The 25377-nt window shown below is 34.2% G+C and overlaps 1 protein-coding gene across 1 annotated transcript in view; it reads left to right on the top strand.

The window, feature by feature from the left end:
• Fbxl17 (F-box and leucine rich repeat protein 17) overlaps positions 1-25377 on the top strand; it is a 529863-nt gene that overhangs the window by 487323 nt on the left and 17163 nt on the right. The window contains exon 8 of the mRNA XM_027927783.2: positions 22335-22477. Within this exon, the coding sequence (XP_027783584.1) occupies positions 22335-22477 (143 nt within the window). The remainder of the gene's footprint in view (positions 1-22334; positions 22478-25377) is intronic.

Here is a 25377-nt window from a genome sequence, read left to right on the forward strand (position 1 = left end):
CGGGAGGCCGCAGCTGCCTGAGGCAAGTAAGGTCCAGAGAAAATATGAAACATATAGAGTTTATTAAAAGGCAAGTCTCCACCCTAAAAGTATGATATGAAATTCCATTATGAAAATATTTCCAGATGGACAAAGGCTTGAAAAATGCTCTTTTTAATGTGGGTGAGTTATAGCCTCCTCTGTTTATCCAGAGATGAGATGCATACATATGTAATACATGCACATTGTGATCGAATGATTGGGTTTACCTGTTACTTGTTATATTTAACAAAAAAATGTCTGTAATTGTCTATATTTGATGTGTTTAAAATCTTGTTTTCCAAGAATATACTAAGCATACGTTATTTCATAAATTGTAAATGTTAACCTGGAAGTCTGAGAAGGTATTGTACATACATTGTTTTTAGGTTATTATTGCTTAATAAATAAAAGTAAGTTATATAAGAAATCATGCAGAAAAAAAACCAGAATGATGCTGAATAAAAATTTTGAGTTTCTAAAACTTTTTAAGAAATCTATCAGATATTTTGTAAACAAAATCTTTAAGAAGGCACAGAATAGTCAGTTTTATATTTGTGAAAGAGGGATTGGTTTTGTGTTGATGGTTATTTAGTTAAAAGCTGTTTTTTTTTTAATACACTCAGTTGCTACATATTGAAATATTTTTCATTTGCTCTAAATTTTTTAGATTACATAGCAATAATTTTTAAATAAGTATTTTAAACTTTATTACCCTTTTATATTTAAGTCTTATAAAGGACCACAATATATATAACAAAAAATTAGATAAAATAAAAAAGACAGGTTACCCTGTTTGAGTTGGAAGCAGGAGGCCAGGAATTCTACTTACTTGGAATTTCCCTTTTATATTCTCTCTTCTTCCCTCTGTCACCCCCCTCTTCTTCTTCCTCTTCCTCACTCCTGGAATTGGTGGATCCAGAGGTGCGTTAGCAGAATTGGGGGTTTTTAATTATTCTGCTGGAATGTCATTCCTAGAGCAAGAGGTTTAATTCAGCACATTGTATTTTTCAGTGACAGTACATAAGCATTGAAATTGTTGTTTCATGCCTTGTATCCTTTAGCATTTTATACACTTATTTGGTTTTTGGTTTTATATCTTATTGTTGGCATAAATAAATATTCCATTAAGGACTCAAGTGTATAGGCCTAACCTTTTTGTCTGTTCTGAATGCTACCTACCTTCTGAAAAGTTGAGTTGTGTTGTTGATGATGTTCTGCTTTGGGTTTAAGTCCCAAAGTAGGCTATGTGATGAGAGAAGGTTGTCTTTCATCTTTTATATATGTTTGATAGAACTTGAAATTAGAAAGTAGATACAACAGAATGCTTCCTTTCTGGAGCGGCTAAATTGGAATAGGGCAAGACTAGAGGAAGGGAAACAATCATTGATCCGCAGGAGATGATGAGCACCCAAATTAGAGCAAAGGCAGGAGGGATGGAGGAACTTGGAGAGATTGAAGAGCTATTTAGTATACAAAATCAATATTGAGTTACTAATTAGATACGAAGGCTGGAGGCAAAGAGGAATAAAGATGACTCTCCCAACACAGATCTGGGCATCTCTGCGATGCTATCACCAGATAAGGAATAGGAGGAAGAATAACTCTGAAGTTAAAGTGATGAGTTTACTTTGGACATGTTGCATTTGAAACCCTGGGGCATAAATGTGGGGAGGGACTCTGGGAAAAGGGTCTAGCCTTGGAGATTTGGTTTATACTGAATCATACTGATGTAAAAGCCAAAATGTTATTCTTATGAATGGTGACCATAAGTGTATTTGAGAAAATTGGCATCGTCATATTTGGATTGTGTGGCCAAGGCTTTACTCCTGTCAACTGGTAACATGATGCTCTGTCACTTCAGAGGGAACAGAGGGATATTGCTTCTGAAATTACAGTAGTAAAGTTCAAATCACAGCATAAAGCAAATGTCCCATCACTTATGTTGTGATAGTTCCTGTTTTTCCTGATTAATTTTAATATTTTTTTTCCCTAAGAAAGCAGTAAACCTCTTGTAGCTAAGGAACTCTCTTCTACTTTTCTGCCTTTGATCTGTCTTCACTCATCATCAAATGCCCCACCACAGTTTTCCTACAAACACAGGCTCTGGGATAAGGTAGACCTGTATATGAGTTGCAGCTAGCTGCATGGCTTTGAATGAGTTGTTCCACTTCTGTCTCCTCAGTTTCCTCTTCTGCAACATAGTTTCATGGTTGAACTATAAAATTGCTGCAGTTCAGTGTAAAGAAACAGCAATTTCATATGACTCTACATAATACCTTGCATTGTTATACTGCAGATGAGATACTGTGTTTCAAGTACCTTGAGAATGCTCAGTACATTTTTCAATAACTATTATATAACTAACTCCCACTACAATTATATTTCAATTAACTCTTTAAATGGTAATTTCTTTTAAAGGTACAAATATCAAGAAAATGCATAAATATCAAGGAAAAATAACATATGAAAATTTTAAAGCAAAAAAAAACAATATCTGATTGTAGGATCTGTGAAATATGAAATATTTTCCAGAAGTATGTTGCGAGAGACTTTTTGTTTAAGCTTAGATTCTAAATCAAGTCACAATTACAAAGGCAAAATCAAAATGATTTAATAGTTTTCATTTTGATCATATGAGGTCAATGAAATATGCACAGAAAATTCTTCAGTCTTATAAATTACTATCTGAAACAAAACATGAAATTTCTGTTCTGTTTTTATTCAGCCAGTGTAATGAATGATGATTTTTATTATACAAACTACAGTAAAATTTCAATTGTCTGGAGATCAATTATCAACCAACTTCAACTAGAAGACAAACCAAAAGCCTTCAAGTTGTTTTTAAAAAATGTGCAATTAAAATAGATAACACAAAGTTCATGCATAAAATCTCTTGTACTTTTGTTCTTATATTTCCATAATAAACCTTTTTTTAAAATAAATAAAGGGGGTCTGGGATTGTGGCTCAGTGGTGGAGCGCTTGCCTAGAATATGTGAGGCACTGTATTTGATCCTCAGCACCACATAAAAATAAATAAATAACATAAAGGTATTTTGTCCATCTACAATTTTAAAAAACCATAAATAAATAAATAAATAAATACAGGGAGAAGGGCAGAAAGTACTAATAGATTTGTTTATGTACACTCCTAAAGTGCATCACCTTCAGGTCACTATTTTGCTTTCTGAAAGGAAGAGAATAGCCTCTAAGATACCCAGGCTTTGCCTCAGCACCAAGGGGGTAATACTAACAGCTGTTTGAAGTCTTATAATATTAACAATTTTGTCTGAAACTTCTACCCTAAAAAACGGATGTTGAGATAATATAAAAATGCATAGCAACTTCATTTCTTGTCTCTCTTGACAGTGCTAGTTATATCAGTAGTGTAGCAGTGTAATTATTTCTTAGAAACTCATACTATGACATTGTATTGGAATCAGTAAGTTAAACTGTTTTCAAAGAAACCTTGTCCTTTACTCCTACACAACCTATTTATTGCAACTTTATATGTTGTTGTGACAAGTAAGATGATCTGATTTCTCAAGCTGTCCAGCAAACTTAGGTGCCACTGAGAATCTGCTATGAAAACAAGGGAAGAGAGAGATCCAAAATCACAACATATTGTAGGAAGGAACCATTAAAGCAAACTTGATGGGCCATACTCAGCTCACAACATGTTTTGTTTGGGTTGCTAACACTTAAGTATCAGGTGATTCACATGTTTAAAAATTGATTTCAAGTTTCTGTTGAAGAATTGAAGATCTGGCAACAGCAAGTCTACATTCCTAAAAGGCATTAGTTCTTGAAAGTTTAGATTTTCTGTAGTGTATGTACTACTGAGTTTGACACACACACCCCTTTCCACTTTTAGAGAGGGCATTTCAGTATCCATATTCCCCAGCCCTCCCTGTTGTCTCTCCAACACAGAGACCCAGTGTTGTTTCCTCTTTATCTTTGTGTTTTAAGAAATAATCTGTCTAAACAGAAATTGAAAAAAATGTTTGTTACATCTGAGTCTCCACAGGAAGTCAGACCTAGAAGATAGAATGGTTTGTAAAGAAAGGGAGCAAGTGTGGGTTTTTGTTTTTTGGGTTTTTTTGTTTTGTTTTTTTATGGAGGAGAAGAACATTTCATGTGTAATATGTAAACAAAGTGCACTCTGTCAAAATAATATAATATATAATATAATAAAGCACCTTTGCTATTTTAGGTGTTTGAATTTAGTAAAAAAGCCCTTTATAGATCTTAGCTCAGCTTTTTATAGCAGAATGAAATCATAATCAAGTAAGGTTTGACTAGATTTAACAAATGCAACTTTAAAAAGATTTTTAAAAAAGAATATAAAACTTCCAAGATCTAATTCTATTCAAATGTTAAAATAAGAAAAGTTTTCAAGGTATAAGCTGGAAACTCATAGTTTATAAGCTGGAAATTCCTAATAGTTTACAATTTTTTGAGCCACAAAGTGTCAACTTGACATGAATTAACCCACTGTAAAGTAGTAAACTTCTGCAAACTGTTATTTTACTTCTATGGAACTCTTGTCTTTTCTACAAAACCAAATAAATGAGACTATGCTTTATCCAGGTTAATAAAATTCATAATATGCAGAATAGTTGCAAATATTATGTAAATCTTATAAAAGCAATTAAAACACACAATGCCATGCTTCATTACATCTGAACTGTAGCTTATGTTCATGGATATGATAATATACAGAGTGACATAATTGAAAATATTTTTCAGTGATAAACCCTTCATTATGAGTGGATAGTAGCCTTATAAATCCTCTAATCCCATGAGTTGTAATGCTGTCTCTAGAGAGGTTTACTCTGTTTGACATCTAATAAAATGTGCTCTTGAAATTAGCTACATTGCACTTTGCTAGTTCTCTGTGGTATAACTTGCTGCTTTTACGGGGTTCATATTAAAAAGAGATCATCACCTCAAATTTAGTAGATTCTGTAAGAAGCATCAATAAATTGAAAGGACTCAAATAGAAGCTTTAGGGGATACAATTTTAATTTAAAATCTTCCATTTCTTAATGTCTGAACAGTTCATCCAAGTAATATATATAAAGTGCACAAATAATTTTAAAGCACATAGTGGATATTATATGCTGCATGCATATCTTAAAATATGAAATGTAATATCTAGTAGACAGAGAAATAAATTTTCTGTTATTGTCTAGTTGGCACAGTTTGTTTTTGACAAAAGCATAGAATTTCAGAGAACTAAATGTTTATATTCTGCCTTTTAACTTTCAAAGCTATTACCACCAAGGGTAAATCGGATTTCTTAAGCTAATAATAGTTTGTTTATAACCATATATATAAATATTTATGATATTACTGATTTGGGGGAACTGTCAATCATAGTCTGTTTTCTTGAAGAAATCTCCCTCTCGACCTAAAAAATAGTTGGCTGAATTTAATGACTATTACATATATGTTGAGTAGGTGATGGAAAAAGTAATGGAAGCACAATGCAATTTCATCAAGATTTTCTATAATTAAACTAAATCTAACCAAAATTGCTTTTTCCTAATATACTATTTACTTGTTTGTTTTCAAATATCTTAAAATAAAAATATTTATTTTACATAAGGTATTGGTTAAATCAGAAAAAGTGTTTCAAATATGTTATGAAGGAACAATTCATATTGTAGGAACTATTGAATACAGTTGAATATTTAAGAATATATGGAGAATTTTGAAGCATCTAGGATTTAATTTTAAATATTATTTTATTTGATGATAAAATGTTCCAGTTTATAACATAGTAAAACACATATAGTTATATAAAACTTAATTTTTAAAAATCATCCATTCAGGGGCTGGGGTTGTGGTACAGTGGTAGAGTGCTTGCCTGGCATGTGTGAGGCACTGGGTTCGATCCTCAGCACCATATATATATCAGTAAACAAAATAAGGCATTGTGTCTATCTATAACTAAAAAGAAAAAAAAAATTAAATCATCCTTTCAGGCTCATGCCTCTAATTCCAGAAGCTTGGGAAGCTGAGGCAGGAGGATTGCAAGTTTGAAGCCAGCCTCAGCAACTTAGTAAGGCCCTGTCTCAAAATAAAAAATAAAAAGGCTAGGGATATGGCTTAGTGGTTAAGCACCCCCAGATTTAATTCCTTGGAAGGTTGGAAGGAAGGAAGGAAGGAAGGAAAAAACAGGACAAGTGAGCTTGTTGGCCCACAAAACTTCTGCAAAAGTCAGCTTCCAAAAGGCAATGGAAATGCTATAAATGCCAGATGATGTGGTCAAAAATTTTTAGGTGACTAGACACTGAGAAAAAGCTTCCAACTCAAGAGAAAGATGAGATGGGAAAAGAAGCAAACAGAAAAATAAGGCAAAGAGGAAACAGTGGCAAAGCAGATGGCAAAGAAAACATTAAAAGCTATTAATGTTATTATCAAAGATAAAAAAAAAATTCCATCCTCAAAGAAAAGAATAGGCTGCTATGAAAGAAAGAGGGACATGAGTGTCCAGATTGAAAGGGCCCACAAAATGCGAGGCTCCAGATATGAAAGTAGTTCTGTTTGAAAGCACATCATAACATTCCAGGTTGTCAATGATGAAATGCAAATTCTAAAAGTTGCCTAAGAAAGAAGAAGGATCTATGCTATGGATCAGAAATAATAATGGCCCAACTCTCTTTAAAACATCATGGGCAGCTAGAAGACAATGGAGCAGTGACTTCCAACTGAGGAGAAATGGTTTTCAACCTGAAATTCTATACACTGTCCAACTATTAAATCTGAGAATAAAATAAATATGATTTTAGACCTTTAAGGACTTAAATTTTATCTCCCACTATCCCTTTAGAAGATATGTTTCATCACTAAAGTGAATAAGCCACAATAAAGGGAAGACATGGTATCCATGAAGAACTAAAAGAGGATATCTTAGGATTTCTATTCCCTTGACACTGATAGCCTCAGTTTGTCCAAAAGCAAGAGGATGTAGAGCTTCAGAAAGGAGGGGATAGAGAAAGGAGGGTGTGGTTTGCTAATGGGACCCAGAGGTTAATTTATGTATTGGGGTTTGAGAGGAGATGTTGATGGAGATTTTATAAGAACATTTAAAACATACTGATAGATACCAAAAAGTAAACAAATAAGTTATGAGGTAAATATAAATTCCAGATAAAATAAGTTATGAGGTAAATATAAACTCCAAATTGCATGCACAAGGTTTGTTATGGTATACTTCTAGAATCTAAAGGGCTTTGAATCCATAAAAATAAAAAAAGCCTACAAAGTTCCAGGAAAATAAATCACTACAGAATAATGAAGACATATCTTGATAGAGGTATTGATCCTAAGAAAAAAGAAAGAGCCATATGGCTTCCAGACATTTAAAAGCAAGACACACATGAAGGGGAAAATATCAGGTCAGACTTAAGCTTCTGAACAACAAAACTGGGGTACCTATTTATAAAGCTGTGAAGGTACAAATAAGTATGAACCCCCAATTTAATATTTAGCCATGTTGTTTCTTAAGCAGAAGGGTCACGGTCTTTATGAAACACATAAGAACTTAGGGAATATAAGACGAATATTTCTTAAAAAAAAAAACAAAACTCTTATTTAAAAGATGTCATCTAGCTATCCAAGCTAATTCTAAAATTTGCCTAAGGAAAAAAAAATCATGGAGAAACTTGTGGTAAGCATTTATCCACTTACTAGAGAACCAGAGCAACCAGGAGAATTGTGGTTACCTATCTGACAGTTTTAAAACAATAATAAAATAGCTAACAAATGTGAAAGGTGGAAGGGGTAATGCCTGCCAGTTTCCTCATCTTTCCTGCAGGCAAGTCAATAAATTTTTTAAATGACTCCATAATATTAAAGGTTTCCTGAATTTTTTTCTTAATTAATGTATATTTTTTAAGTAATTCTCTCTTATAGTGAAGAAACATTAACTGAAATTCTATGATTCTTTATTTGTAATTTGGTTTCTTTGCTATGGTTAAATTCAAGTAAAATCAAATTAAGTATTTTAAAAGCATATGTGATTACATATGAGATTTCTGAAATCATTTGTTAATTTTTGGTTCTTTTACATATGGGAAAACACTTATGTGTTAGTGAAGTTATTTCTGAACAGTGGAATTTGGGACAACTTTAAATCTTTTGTGCTTTTATTTATCTCTAATAATTTAATTTTTATAATAAGTTGCACCATTTTTATTAAATCAATGGAGTAATCATTTGGAAAAATTTAAATGATATCATGGGGAATCAAATTATTATTTTAATTTGGCTGCTAAAAACATGAGTATGTATATTTCAGTAATATCTACCAACAAAACAAATTCTTATTATCTGAGCCATGTTTGTATTTTCTAAGGATGTGACTTTCAGGTGGTCATTATTGAGAATCTTTTGGGGGGGTTTATATTATTGTAGGAAATAACTGAGTTGTCATAGAAACAATTTTCTACATTAGTCAAGATTCTTTGGTTGCAAGTAACAGAAGCCCCAAGAGTATACTTAAAATAAAAATACAACAAAGAAAAAATATATAATAGAAGAAAATGGGATAACTCCCCAAATCAAAATAAAAGCCAAATAAAGTAGGTCTTGGAAAAGATAAAAATGAAAACTCTGGATTAATAGGAAGACTAATGACAGTCACTTTAGGGAACTTCTTCCAGGAGGGAGTGGCTTCTGCTCTTCTTCTTAAGTCATTTGAATCAGGATTCAGATATCTACACCTGAGAATGATTTATTGGGTTTGGGACATATGCCAACCTCCAGCCTCAAGCAGGTAGGGACCTTCATTACAATCCCCAAACTGTATCCCAAGGAAAGGAAAATTGAGGGTTTGTTTCCAGAAAGCGGGAACGAATGCCAGGCAGATAAAAACTACCACTGTCCCTCATCTTCGCCTAACTTTAAACTCAAAATAAAGTAAGTTTCTCTTCTACTCAGTATGCCACTAGAGGAATTAGCTGATTTAGTTTCTTTATCAGATCTATTCCTTCATTCGTTTCAAAGTAATTACAGGCTGCTTCTTCCCTGTCTCATGACACTGATTATTAGCTAAAGCTAATTCATCAGCTGGATATAGGTGAAACACCTTTAGCTATCTTTCAGGAAAAGCCTAGTAAATTATTTGTCATTCTCCAACCCAAGAAATGTTCTCCCTGTAAGTAAAAGTTTATTAGATACCGTGAGAGGTCTTTGGGTTCAGCCATTTTCTGTCCCAGCTATAATTAGAAAGCTAGACAAATTATACCAACTCCTAGGGAAAAAATCCACACACATACTCTTTTTAATAAATCCAATTTACTCTATTTGCTTGGTATTAGCAACTGTTAATGTTATGTCCAAATTCCCTTCCTTCCTGGTTGAAAAGAACTATATCACTACAGCCAGTACATACAAAATGGATAGTTAATTACTGGGCACAGAGGGCTATGTGATTCATCACTGCTATGTGGAAGTGAATGTTGCCAATTGTCAGCTTTTTCCAAACTACATAGCTTTGAATGGTTTATGTCCCAATCAATGGTGGCAAAGCTCCATAAAGAAAATGCTACCTAGATGTCAGGGACTCATTAAACCGATCAGTCTGTATTCCTTCATCAGTGATTTCTAAACCTGGCTGTGTATCAAAATCACTTGGTGACAGTAAAAAAATTAAAAATTAAAAAAAAAAAACAGCATCCATTCCCAAACCCAATCAAAATATTCTGGGTTGAGAGGGGCAGATTCAGGATTTTGTAAACCCTGAGGTTTATACAAGTTGAGGTCTCTAAGAAAAGGAATAACTATCTTGCTTTTATAGATTTCACAAAAATATGTTACCATGTGAACACATTTCTGGGACCCAGGCCCTTATAACATGTAACATAAAGATTCATGTAGTGATGAACACTAAAGCTCAGTCTTCATTAGCATCAAGGTATAACTGCAGGTTAGAGCTGAGGGATAAATATTTGTGTATCTATGTATGTGTATATATATATACATTCTCTCTCTCTCTCTCTCTCTCTCTCTCTCTCTCTCTCTCTCTCTCTCTCTCTCTCTCTCTCTCTCTCTTTCTCTCTCTCACTTGGATGCATGTCTTAAGCTCCCAGATAAGCAGATTTGTGAGCAGGGACTCTCCCTCATGTAACAACTGTATTATTTCTTCTTTTGATCCTTTTCCACTTTCCATTCCTTTTATTCCCTCTTCCCTGTTTAAAAAAAAAAAAAAATGTAATCCCTAGCCCTAATGGTGCTTCTTGCAAACCTCATTGCTGGATTTAGAGGTAAAAATAATCGCTGGACTTTCTGAAAGGTAGACAGGCTAATAGTAAACTGTTAGTGGAGGGGACTATTGATAAGAATTAATAGAAAAGAACAGAAATAAAAAGAATATAGAAAATTTAGCGTTCTCTTTTATTCCAGATCTCCACTAAACCATAAAAACTCAAATTGAACTGGGTATAGTGACACACACCTATAATTTCTCTACTTGGGAGGCTGAGGCAGGAGAATGGCAAGTTTGACGCCATCCTGGTAGTTGAGTGAGAATCTGAAAATAAACATTTCTAAAGGGTTACGAATATTAAAAGCTCAGTGGTAGAGCACTTGCTTAGCATATTTGAACTAGCATGCTTGAAGCTATGGGTTCTGTCCCCAGTACTGGGGAAACAACCAAAAATAAACCCTCAAATTGAAATGCTTTGTACTTCATGTTTTTATTTCCTTTGCCTTTCTTCTGGCAGAAATGCCCATAAACAAAAATTACTGCATCTATCTAAGCTAATCCACACTCCAGACAACAGCCCCTGAATCACAACTGCTCTGGGTACTACAAGGGAGAAATAATTGAGCTATATTTTTGTGTTTAGTTTTTGTTTGTAAATAACTTTATACTTTTTTCATATGATTTGAGATGTTAGATTTTGGTGTCATTAAATGTGTGTGCCTTGAAGAACACAGGATTGAAAGAAATGTCAAGTTCTTTGTTATACTTCAGTAAAATTAAGGGACTTGTCCAGTTGTAACATTTAAAAGCTGCTTTTACTTTGTAAAAAAAAAAAAAAAAAAAAAACTCTAGTGTAGGAAAATTTATGTATTATCTATAATCTCCCCCAAAAGATACCTACAGTCCTAACAGTACTGACATACTAAAGCTACTCGGTAAGTATTAGTAAGTGTTTTCAGAATAAAAGAATGAGTGTGAACTCTAGAGAATTAATAAGACCCCTTTCTGAACTTAGAAAAGTGTTAAAAAATGTAATACCTAAGATATACTTACTTAAATAAACATAATATATTGAGTACTAACAAATAAAGGCTTTATTTATATAAATGATGACTCAGAGAGGGCTGGGGATATAGCTCAGTTGGTAGAGTGCTTGCCTTGCATGCACAAGGCCATGGGTTCAATCCCCAGCACCACAAAAAAAAAAAAAAGAAGTGATGACTCAGAAATGAATAAAGGTGGTCTTTGCCCCTCTCAATGAAGTTTATATCCAGTAGAAGAACCCAGTATATTTCTACCAATGCAAGGAATCTTAGACACAAAAGGACGTTAAGAGCATCTATGTAAAATCCTATATAATAAGTTTATTTTAAATCTGAACACCAAGAAAAGAATTCATTTCTTTTTGAAATTATCTTTTTAGTTGGAGATGAACACATACTTTTATTTTATTTATTTATTTATTTATTTATTTTATGTGGTGCTGAGGATCAAACCCAGTGTCTCATACACACTAGGCAAGTGCTCTACCACTGAGTCACAACCCAGGCCCCAAGATTTTTGACACCACTCATTTCAGAAATACCATTGTGCTACCTTTAAACGCTCTTCAAAATTCAGCCCTTTTCTCTCCATCTCCGTTATGCAACCCTTGGCCAATCCACTATCATTTTTTACATAAGTAATTGCAGTGAACTCTTTGTCTCCTTGCTTCTGTATTTGCCTTCTTATAGTCTGTTGGCAACCCAGAAGCCAGAGCCAGTCCTTTGAAAATTTATGTTAAATCATATCACTCCTCTGCCCCATATTTTCCAGCAGATTCCTAGTTTATTTTGAATCAGAGTCAATACTTCAAGATTATTTTTTCATCCTCTTTCCCACTATCTCCCTTATCTCACCACAACTACTCTCTATGATTCTAGAGCAAAACAGTAATCTTCCCACCTCATAACCTCGGTGCCCAAATGTTCCTCCTCTTCCTCTGATTTCTTCTGCTTCTCTCAGAATACTTTTTCATTATCTATTGGTCAACCCAACAACACATACATTTATACCAACTTTTGTGCCTCCTAAGTGGTGATCACTGAAATCACATCCTACTGTAGGGCACATGGGGTCAGTCAAATTTTTGTATCTAATACTCTCTTAGATCCAGAAAATTCAGTTCAGAAAGGTAGAAAAGGCAGGTGTATGACAGAAATAGTAATGCACTTTTCTATATCTATGAACTAACATATTTAAACTTAGAATTCACTTCTTATAAAGCAAGGAAATCTAATACAACGTCAGGATCTTGAAAGGGATGCATAATTCTTTGATAAGTAATATATGTATTTATGCAGGCTGGAATAAAAAAGAATCATTGAACCAGTGACTCTAGGTTCTCTGCTAATGTTAGAGTGGTAAAGATTTTTTTCTTTCTCATCTTGAATTCTAAAATTTAATAAGAGGATCGTCAGGGGAACCCAACATTCCACTCAAAGGATTGTTTACCACTAAACACAGCACCATTGAAAACCATAGCAGTAGATCAGATTCCTATAAATACAGGTTTGTTGTGAATACACACCCCTTGTTTGTTAACATTTTTGGAAGTCACATCTATGCAAATGTTTTTTATATACCAAATAAGACATGTATCTTTCTGCTTGTAGAATAAAAAATAAATAGGTAAGGATAAAAGGGAAAAATGCTTATTCTTGCACTGATACATTAAAAGACCTTTTAAAAAAATTCTTTGCTTGAACTTATTTTCACCAACTTGTTTATCTCAAAGGAAGGAAAGCAGATGCAACCTATAAATAATTCTTGCATTTCCGTTTCAGGGTGTACAGGGCAGGAGAGACTCTTCCCAGAAAGGTCAAGGGCCACAGCCAGCTTGCTCCCTTTGTGAGTCAGACAATACTTATGTGTTGCCATTCTGAACTCAGTAAGCAGAGTTATGTAAAATGAATGGCCCAACATTCAGCATCTTGGAAATGCTAGCACAATTCAGAGTTTTCAGACTTTAATGTTGGAAAGTCATTTTTTATTATATTCATTTTCCACTTAATTTTCAGAGGTTCAGAGTTTCTAAATAAAGCCTACTTCACAGTCTTTGAAATTTTCACAAATAACTGAACATTTGAAAAGTTTTCTATACCTTTTTTCTTTTTCCCAAATTTACTTTCCCACTTTAAGTTTCATATCTCTGAAGATAGACTGTTTATTTCACTGGAATTTTCCTTCAAATTACATGGGAAATTATCTATTATTTAGAAAGCTATTCTTTGCCATAGTCAAAACAATCCAAAAATTATGTCCCTTTTCTACTTTATTATTTTAACTTACTTGATATCTACTAAGTACTTCAAGGGTTAGAGACCTATTTTAGAAGTTTCCAAAGAAAGTATGACACCTACATTGGTTCCCAGAGAAATGAAAATTATAACCTTCTACACACCCCTAGGACAGCTTTACTCAGATACACATTAGTAATCATTGACAAGAATGTGGAGACACTAGGACGCTCACACATACTGGTAGGAATATAAAGTGGTATGGCAACTTTGGACAACATTTTGGCAGTTAAACACAATTTCTAGTGGCCTAGAAATTCCACTTCTATGTACTTACCCAAGGGGGATAAAAACATATGTCCACATAAAGATATGTAGTCTAATATCTACAGCTGCATTGTTCATTATAGCCCCAATGTGGAGAACAAATACATAACACTACCAATACACATAACAATGTGAATGTATCTCATGAACATAATGAATAGCTAAAAATCTAGAGGACTGTTTGTGTCTGAGTCTTTTGTATAAGTTAAAAAAAAAAAAAAGCAAGATTGCTAATCTGTGTGATTAAAAGTTAGCTTAATGGCTATCTTTACTGGGGGGACTAATAGTGATATAAGTGGGGATGTCAGGGGTGTTGGTCATGTTATTTCTCAAACTGGATAGTGTTACACAGCTATTTTAAGTTTGAAAAAAATTTATTAAGTTGCATCCTTGGGACATATACAACTTTATACTGTATGTTATACTTCCAGAAAATTAATTAAAACTGGAAAATGGGTGCCACTTGATTTTAGAGACTCAGAGGTCCTCCTAGATAAAGCACACTCCACATTTGCCTCTCCAGGGACTTAGCAATCTAGTGAGGAAGAAAGACGTGCTGATGTAACAAACTCTGGTAAGTGCCTATTTAGAAAATAAATGCAATGAAGTAAAGGAAGTGTGGTCAGTGTCTGGCTTACTACATGTAAAAGGAAGAATATAATAATGTATAGAAGTGGAAGGGACATAAGTTAGAAGAAATAGATTAAAAAATATTAGATTATGAATGAGTAATGAGAGGTCAAATTGTTTTCAAGTATCAGAACTCACGAGGTATTTATATCCATAGAAGTGAGCCTCTTTGTGTTTTGTTGACTGACTTTGCCTGAGTTGTAGGTTATTCTGTTCCAGTGGTTCTCAGCCCTTAGCTGCACATCAGGATCCCAGAAGCTTTAATAGCTACTCCTGATTTGAATCTCCAGGGGTGAGACTTAGGCATCTGTACTGTGACTAGGAGCCTGTGATTCTCCTGAACATCTAGGGTGAGCTATTGTCCCTGTGGGGTAGAGAGAGCCTTCACAGGGACCACCAATACAAAAACAAATGTCTCTGAAAGTGTCATTTCTTTGTTTTTGAAGCTTCTATGACTTCTACAAAGAAGAGCACTTTTCATATTTATCTCTTTGTAACTGTGCCAAAAAATTTCTTTGCAAATGGCTTTTATCCAAGTATTAACATGAAAGATGTTGATCCCACTGTTAAATTTTAACCCTATTTCTTTTAAGCAGTAGGGCATTTCTTCTGATTTTATTACAGATACCTAGATCCATAGCAGAAGATAGAACTAGAAAGGACAAAACAGCACACACAGGTCACTTGTTAATGCACTTATATGACTACTCTTCCTCCTATCAGGGAAAAATGTATTTTTAGTCTTTTATATATTTATATATCAGATCTTTCATTGTAAAAATAATACCCATTTTCACCTAGAAAATGTTGGTTGCTTACTTGATTCATTCACTTGTTATCTATTATTAGTTTATCCATACTTTCTGTAACTCTTTTGTTTGAAATAATTTTTAAATTACAGAAAAGGTGCTAAATCATAGAGTTCATGGACACTCTTCACCCAGATACCTCTACATAAGTGTATTACAATTAGCAAAAAACATGAAATTAACAATGAAACACTAAGATTAATTAAGCTGCAAATCTTATTTAAATTTTACTAGTTTTTTCTTAATGTCTTTTCTGTTCCAGGATCTAATCCAAAAACCCACATTGTGTTTAGTTTTCATGTCAATTTGGTCTCCTCAAATTTGTGACCAGTTGCTGCTGTTGCTGCTGCTGCTCCTCCTCCTCCTCCTCCTCCTCCTCCTCCTCCTCCTCCTCCTCCTCCTCCTCTTCTTCCTTCTCCTCTTCCTCCTCCTTCTATTTTAATTTCATTATCTTGACCCTCTTGATGAGTACTGGTGAGATATTTGTTGAATGTTTCTTACTTTGGGTTTGTGTAATGTTTTCTTATTCGTAAATTATTAGTTCATTTTGGCAGGAATGCTACAGAATGATCAGAAAATACACGATCTTTATATGTGTTATTTACCAGTGGTGTTAACCTTGATCATTTGATTAAGGTGCTATCTGCTGTCTGCTGGGTCTGTCCACTGTAAAGTTAAAGTTTTTTCCCTTTCAGTGATAAATATCTTTGGCATTATTTCAGCGTTCTGTTCTTCCTCCAACTTTCACCAACTGCTTTTACTATCCCTTAGTGGATCTTGCATGTAGGATTTATTACTGCAGTCTTTGCCTGATTGTGCTTTTATATTTCCCACATTCCTCCTTGCTTATTAATTGAAGTTCTTCTGTGAGGAAAAACTTTGCCTTTTTTGCCTATTTACTGATATCAGTATGAACTTGTAGGTATTTATTTTATTAACTAACATCCAATACTGTCATTATTTATTTTAATATACAAATTGATCCAGCTTTGGCCATTGGCATCTCTAATTGGATCCTGTATCCTTTGGAAATGCCCCCATTCTTTATTAAACGCTTCTTTTTCTGACATCATAAGATGTTCCAGACTCATCTTATGTTTTTCCATGGCTCAGTCCTAGAATCAGCTATTTCTCTAAGAAGCACTGATTTCTTTTATTGGAGAATAGTATTTAAAAACTAAAATCTGAGTGCTCCTAGAATGCTATTGCTCCTAATCCCTTTCAGCAAGAAGAGCTAGGAAGTATATTAGTATGTTTACTAAACCACACTTACCCATCCCATCTACCATATTATATATGTACATATATATGTGTGTGTGTGTGTGTGTGTACATACTGAAAACCACGATTTCATTTCAATACTATGATTCTGATAAATACCACAAAGTTCATTGTAAATCTCTTGCATTTTTTTTTATTTGTAACTTCTTTATCTAACAATGAAAAGACTGGTTATATATAAAGTAGATTATATATATAAAGTAGTTACTGAATTGCTAACTCATACTCCTGTGAGAAATAGATTTATCAATTAGAGTACAATGTTTGTTCATAGTTCTTTTTAGTTTTCATCTTACAACATTCAGTCAAAATGATGTTTTTCAAACCAACTCAAATTAATTCTTAACCCCTATTCTCTTCAGTGTAGTTGTATTATTCATCTGGGTTATGCTGCTCATTTTCAATACAATTGGATTTATTTGTTACTGTTTCTATTCTCTTTGGTTTCCCTTACATTGAGAAGTATATAAAGCATTACTAGGTTCAGAGAGTTAAAGCTATATGAAAGAGAGATTTTCAGAAGTCTTTGCTTCCTTCTTTCCTCTCCTTTTCTACTGTCCTTTCTAGTTAAATAAACCTCCATAGTTTCTGGTTTATCCTTTCCATATTACTTTTGCACAAATGAACAGGTTCGTATGTATTTTATTATATTTCCTTCAATCTTATTTTAAGGATGGTAGCACACCATATGAATTTTTTTTGAATTTTGCTTTTTTCACTTAATGATTTGGAAATCATTCCAAATTAATTCTTAATGGTATTCCTTGTTTATTTTTTATGGACTCAGAGTATTAAATTGATGGCTATGGCACAGTTCATTCAACTACTTTGTAAAGGCATTTAAGCTATTTCTATTATTTTGCAATTAAAATCTATACTCGTACAGATATACTCATATTTATGTAATTTTGTATTATTAGAGCTATGTTTTAAAGGTATGTTCCAAGAAGCAGAATTTCTTGGTCAATTTGAGTGCATGTGTGCTTGAATCTTTCAGTAACTCTGTCACCTGTATGCCTATGGAAATGACTGTCAATGGGTTAATGTACATCTTGATCAGCATATAAGTTACTGAACTACAGTTGTTAATTTGTAATTTTTAAAACTTTATTTGTGCTTAGCACATAAAAATATGTTAACATTGCATTGGAATTAGGGATTAACCTTGCATAATATGTCCCTTTTCAAGATCAATAAATATCATTGTAATGTGTCAACAGCCCCTCATGAAGGTAGTAATCCTACATTACATTTAACACCCTATCAGCCTAGGTAGAGTCTGCAAGTTCAGAATCATTGATAGAGAGTAGGAAGTTCAAACAGTGACCATAATGACTGACTACTTTATAATACTGTCATTTGCCCAGAATGTTTTTAATTTTTAAAACTCTTTCAAATCTTTTCATTTTATATCAACTGCACCACTAGTATGGTTTGGGAAAACAGCAAATAAATCATAACATTTATATAGTAAAAAGCCCTTTCATGTATTTTCTTTTCTTTTTTTTTTAAAAAAAAAAGAGAGAGATTTTTAATATTTATTTTTTAGTTTTCGGTGGACACAGCATCTTTATTTTGTGATGCTGAGGATTGGACCCAGCGCCCCGCGCAGGCCAGGCCAGCATGCTACCGCTTAAGCCACATCCCCAGCCCTCATGTATTTTCTCACTTGAACTTCAGAGTAACCCTGTTAAATAGGCATGACATAATGTCAACATTACCATAACTAGGTAAGGAAGCTGAGACTCAGAAAAGTTAAAAGTTACATGACCCCACCCTGAGGTTAGACATCTCCTAAGTAATGTGGCTAAACTTGAACTTGAGATTGCACCACACTACAGGTTTCACAGCTAGCTCATGAACAATGAGAACATTTCCAAAGGAACCATACATTCAGGGAGTGGTAAATTACTTAGTATATATTTTAAATAAAAGATTCTGTTGGGCCTCTCATATAGTCATAGAGTAAATACTTGTTGCCTAAAACCTATATTTAAGTCTGAACAGAAATAAAAAGAAATACATTCTAAGCATATGCAGACTCCACTGTCATTCTGGGCAAAGCTAAGTGATAGAGTAAGCGCTGGCTTTGGAGCCAAATAATCTGTTTGTATTGTATTTCTACCACTTTATTAGAGCTGGGCATTACTTTTCTCATCTTTAAAATGGGTACTGTTCTGCAGGACTGTCAGAGATAATTAAGAATAGCTTCCTCGGGGATATGCTCTTTGATTGCCACCCGTCTCTCCATCTGAATGTTATTCTTCTGTAGTAGCCTATTTCCTTTAGAGCACTTGTCACAATTTAGGGTTATATTTACTTTGATGTTTATTTGTTTCACACTCTCTTTTCTACTAGAATATAAGCTTCATGACATTAAGGACTCTGCATTTTTTTGCTACTCTGTATCCCTTGAGGCTACTCCAGTATCATTAATCACTGAATAAATATTTCTGTAGAGAATCTCGCCACTTCCTTGAACTTGTTTTTACTTGGGCCATATAGAATGACCTGCAACTCCCTTGTCCTTTCTCATCTCTCTACCCTTTCTTTGCACATGCTATTCCCTTTGCCCAGAATACTTATCCTTGTTTCCTTCCCCAACACCCCCACCCCGGAGAATTCTTTTTGTCCTTCAAGACCTAGCTTAACTCTTCTGTGAGAGCTTCTTTATGATATCCCTCCTCCCCTAAAGAATGAGAGGCTACAGTCAGTGGCATATTCAATTAATATTTTTAAGAATCTACTCTATTCCAGGCATGTACTCAATGCTAGGCATTCAGCAGGGAATAGGAGCTATCATGCTAATATGGGAAGAGGGCCATAGAAACGTAAAAACAGTAACATTTCCAGTTTTAGTAAATGATAGGGTGAGTAGGTTTGAGAAGCTGACCTTTGATTTGATAAATGAAAGGTGAGAAGGAATTAGGAATAGGAAGAATAGTATAACATTGTATCCTATTTACTTGACTGTTCCCCTTTTCTACCCACCTCCACTAACCAAACACCCTACTCAACCAGCCTCTGAGTTCAATGAATCTCAGTATCCACAGTAACCAGCACAGGCTCAGCGTGTCATCACAACATATTTCCACTGCTGGAAGTACAACCTATTAGAACTACCAGGTGCTTGCTTGGCCCTGTAATTCTGATTTAGTACATCTGATATGCAACCAGGTGTGAGTGCTGGCTCCCAACTTAAAATTCACTTCCCCACTTACTGTCTTAAGACTTTAGGAAAGTTATTCGATCTCTCTGTGACTCAGTTTCCTGATCTTTAAAGTAGAGATAGCAGTAAGACTTCATAGAGTTACTGTGAGATTTAAAGCAGACAATGCACCTAAAATTTTTAGCTCAGGGCTTGGCATAGGGAACGTGGTCAATAAATTGTTGGCAGAAATGCTTAAGAACTCATGAGGTGTTTATTGAATAAATGAGTTAAGGGACAATAAAGTTTAATTTTAAATTCAGTAAATAGAACTAGGTCAAAACAAAACCTGAATATCTTGATTCATCTCATTTGTTATATACTTTAATTTGGACAAGAAAGAAAACACAAAGGAAAACAACAAACACCAGTGATCTTTTTCCCTGGCGTATATACTAGTGACTCTTCATTTGCTTATAAAGCAGCCTCTGAAAGTTTCTCATAGTATTTGATTTTTTTTTTCCTGGATAGTTCAAGCTTTCGTGTACTAGTCTTAAACCTCAATAAAAACAACTGTAGACAATCTACCAACACTGGGCTGTCCTGTAACGTGTGCTTTGTCATCTTTTAAAAAATCACAGTTTTAGGGGTTGGAGTTGTGTCTCAGCAGTAGAGCACTTGCCTAGCACGTGGGTAAGGCCATGAATTTGATCCTCAGCATCACATAAAAATAAATTAAATAAAATAAAGGTATTGTGTCCAACTACAACTAAAAAAAAAGATTTTTTTAAAAAAAAATCACAGTTTTAGCATTTTGTACTGAAAGAGATTTCTTTTATGTATCTCCTACTTCATTCATCATAGCAGATCCTCAGGATATCAAACCAGTGAAAGTTACAACAATACCAGAGAGAGTGGCAATTTTCTTAAGTCAGAGACACCAGTGAAATTAACCTAGGAAATTGCTCCTACTACACAAAAATAGTATTCAAACCATTTTTCCAAACATTTAGTGGTTGGAAAATTTCAGTACCCTGCTCCCTATCTGGAAAGCTTTAAATACCAAAACAGCATGTACAAAGATGAAAACAGTAACCAACTGATGGCATGAGGAACTTAGAATGATTTCTCTTTGGTATTTTTACTATAAGACACTGAGATCATGATTGTTGTTTTTGTAAACATTAAATATCTGGCTACTTAGGGTACTTTCATGCTGGAATGCAATGGACATTAGTTTTCTAGTAAGCATAAAAGTTACTGGCCAGGTGTTGTGGCACAGGCCTATAATCCCCACTGGCTAAGGCTCGGAGATTGTGAGTTCAAAGCCAGCCTCAGCAATTTAGTGAGGCATTAAGCAACTCAGTGAGACCCTGTCGCTAAATAAAATAGAAAATAGGGCTGAGGATGTGTCTCAGTGGTCAAGGTCCCCTGTGTTTAATCTCCAATACCCAAATAAATAAATAAATAAATATTAGGTTAGCAAAGAGATTTTGCCAAGTGATCTTTTCTGTGAGTTATTTTTATTTACATGAGTAATGAATTCTGCTTTTATCAATCTGGCCAACACTCTTCATAAAATATTATCCACCTTTAATGTTGCAGAAATCAACTCATGCTATCTAAGGAAATAATTAGCAACCATTTCTCTTTCCTTTTTAATAGTTGTGGCTTTGTTTTCATGATTTGCATTCTCAGACCAGTGCATTGTGAACTTATTCTGCCTGGAGGTATTGGAATCTGTTTTATGTTTCACAAATGTACAGATGAGCACAACGATCAAATCAGAAGTCTCTAAAAATGAGCTTCATTTCCTGATTGGTGGCTCTGGGTTATGGAGCTTTGCAGGGATAAGTAGTTCATATTGGAGATTATGGGATAAGTGTCTGCACTTTAGCAGTGGCACAATGCTGAACAGTCAAGAACACCGGAGATACTGTCATAGTTTTCAGATGGCAGGCTTCATTTTAAATGTTAATAGAAGGAAGATTTCTGATATTGTGAGGAAATTTGCCATAACAAATGCATTCACTTTATTGCACTCTAGCATGGCACCAATTACATTCAACTATATATATGATGTACTCTTAATTTCTAACAGTCTCAAAAAGGACTAATGTGAAAAATATTATATACTTGTACATTTTGCAGGTCATGAACAGATGGAAAAAATTATGCTGATAAGTAAAGAAATTCACGTGCAGTATGACACACCTCAAAATGGTGTTTGCATGAGTTTTTCTTTTAAAAAATTGTTAAGGTTACCTGGGACAAAATGTAGTTAGTACTTGAGGGTTTTGTAATGCTATATCTGTAATTCACTTTAATTTATTCCTTCTGCAAATATGAATATTTGAAAGTAGAGGTAACCTTGTAATGAGTAAAACTGATAAAAGGTTTTGTCCAATGAAAGGGAAATTATGGAATGATTATTCACTTTGCAAAAGGGTTTGTCATAGGGCAATCTTTCCTAAAGCATTTCAAATTTAATTTAGTTTATAAAACATTCATTTACACACAACATTTCAGGAACAAATTTAGTGAGGAAATGAGAGAAATAGTCATAAAAAGATAGAGATACCTTATACTCCTAATAATAATGCTTTGTCTTTGTCTCTCTTTGCAGCACTAATAGCTATTGGGCGATATAGCATGACAATAGAGACTGTGGACGTTGGATGGTGCAAAGAAATTACAGATCAAGGAGCCACCCTGATTGCACAGAGCAGCAAATCTCTGAGATATTTGGGGCTGATGAGATGTGATAAAGTAAGAATCATCTATCAAATTGTTTGTTTTCTACATATCAGTGTAGTGAATAGCTCAATATCGTATTCTCTTTCTTTTCTCTGTATCTTTACCTGTGTGTTTAATAGTAAGAATATATGTATATATATATATATATATATATATATATATATATATATATATATGTACATATGATTGATAATTAATTTTGTGCTTAAGCATAATGAAAAAAACAATCACAAACAAAACACAGTTACCTTAGATTTTGACATTCTATTCACAAGCCCAATGGCCAAAATTAAAAAGATTGCAAAGAATACTACAATTTGCAGGGTCTAATAGTAAAATTCTATTCTGGGTTCAAATTTTCCTGCAACAGTAAGGTAGAAAGAACAGTGCCACATTGGGTTTTTTTATAAGTATATAACTTCATTGCTCAACATCTCTGTATTCTGGCTGTCTGGAGGCAAGAAAAGGATCAGTGAGGGGGTGTGTAGGAGTTTATGTCTCCCCACACATCGGATGCCACTCCCATCAGATGATTAGAAATGGGCCCAGAGGCTCTGCTGAAGGCCTATGGTGCTGGCCAGGGTTGTGATTGTGAGTTTGAAAAATGGTGCCACATTTAACACATGACACTTTGAGAAAAAAGATAATAAAAATTTGTATTGAACACCAGGCACTAAACAGATGTTTTCCCCTTACAACTTACATGTTTTCCCTGTTACAAATCTAAGAAATAATTATTTGCATTGTCAAGATGAGAAAATGTAGGCACAGAAACATTAGGCTCTGGCCAAAAGCTGTTCAACCAAGTTCTTCGAGGTTTGTGTCCATTGCTTTCAGCAGACGAGGGGGGATCTCCAGCTACTTACTTGGAAAAGGTTCACTTCAGATATTTGCTAAGAAAGTATCTGGCATCTTACACCAATATATATATGTGTGCTGTTTGTGCAATGATAATTAGGGACAAATTCAGCAAAAGAATGTGAAAGTAAATACACATGCCTCTCAAAAAGCATATATTTTCTAAATGTAGCAAATTTGGGGCAAAAAAAAATGGACCAAATAGACCTTATCCCTTGTATACTTTGTCATTTTTGCACAATTATAATTGACTTCAATTTTTCTCCAAATATTTTTAAATCCCAACTTATCCTAGACATTTGCCAGTTATGTTTAACAGATTTAAATATATATATTTTATCAGTCAGCCTGAAAGCAACTTATTTTGTAACTTAGCAACCAAGTGAGACCCAGGGGTTGCAGGTCTCCCTCAGATCTCACTACTAACTAATCTAACGCTGCTACTAACCCTGTCACTTTAAAATGACTTTTTTCAAAATAACCTAAGGGGATCTACAATAGGCAGAGTGCTGTAAAAACAGAAAACAGTGACAGCAAAACTCCTCTACCTTCTAACCAGAAGGAAAGCTACATGAGTGCTGTCAAACCAAGGACACTAAAATATAAGCATTCAAATGTATTTAGGCATTCAGAGCCATTCTCAGAAATCACCAATTACCATGTTTCTAGCCCATTCTTTTTTTTTTAAAAAAACTAGGGATTGAACCCAGGGGCACTTAACCACTGAGCCACATCCCCAGTCCTTTTTATTTTTTATTTGAAACAAGGTCTCACTGATTTGCTTTGGGCCTCACTAAGTTGCTGAGGTGAATTATAGAAGTTATGTGTTTTGGTTAGAACAGGAGAAGATCATACCAGACATATTTTCTGACCAAAAGTTTGCTGACTTCAAGTTAAGGAATTCAAGTCCTTTATTTGTCCCAAATGAAAATTAGTTCAAAATGAGGTAGAGAGGTTGCTCCAGTTATTAGTATCCCTAAGCATTATAGCACACTCTTTAGGCAGCCACTGAATCCTTTCCCAACCAGAGAGTTACTCTGCCAGTCCATTGGCTCTAACACAATGCTGTCTGGCCATAGCCTGCTGCAGCACAGCCCAGACCAAGGAGATACTGGGCCCAGCTTGCTGTCTGGCTTTCTGAGACTCGAGTCAGCTCAGAGCCAAACACACAAGGTTCTGTGAGAACAGAAGACATTTCTAAACCACACACAAAATTCAAGTAAAGCCTTGCACAGAAAGGCCTACTTCTTGGTTTAGTTGGATGGAAACCGAGACTAAAGCAGCTATTCTGCTTTCAAATTTTGCATTATGCCATCCATTTCCAGAGTTTAAATTATCAGAGAGATTCAAAGAAAGATTTGAGTAGAGAAGAAAAGACATTAGTAGTGAGAGTATGTTCTCTGGAGCCATAGTTCAGGTTCAAATCTGGATTCTGCAATTATTAGTCATGTAATCTTAGGCAAAACTTGTTTCCTTAGTTGTAAAATGAGGATGATTCTAGTACCTATCTTGTAATCGTGAGCATTGAAATGAGTTAACATATTTAAAAATCATTTAGAACACCATTTATTATATATAAAATACCTTATATTACTGATTATTCTTATCATTAATGTCATCCTATCAATCTGTGCTATAATATTTGAATTTCCAAGTGAGAAAAAATTATATTACCTGCTATCCCATTTTGACTGGAAATTGAAAATAAAGGAAGAAAGTAGATTAATAGCACTTTCTGCATAATTTACCAAAAAAAAAAACCTCATACCTCCTTGGGATGCTGTGAATTTGGGTTCAAGTTTATAACTATCTATTAAGGAACAGAAATGAAAAAAGATCTGCAGTGCTAGAAATCAGTGAGTTGAATATAAATGTGTTTATGTAGGTAGGGAAAGAGAAAGTAACAAGAAAAATAAAGGCAAAAATAAGAATAGTAGCAAAAAATAGAGGAAAGCAAGTATTAGGGCATGGGGAAGATCCACTGCCTCAATCTGTGATCATTTGTGCCACTGAAGAACAAAATTAATATGGGCCTATCCTGTGCCTTAACCAGA

Source organism: Marmota flaviventris, chromosome 5, assembly GCF_047511675.1.
Source record: "Marmota flaviventris isolate mMarFla1 chromosome 5, mMarFla1.hap1, whole genome shotgun sequence".
NCBI lineage: Eukaryota > Metazoa > Chordata > Mammalia > Rodentia > Sciuridae > Marmota > Marmota flaviventris.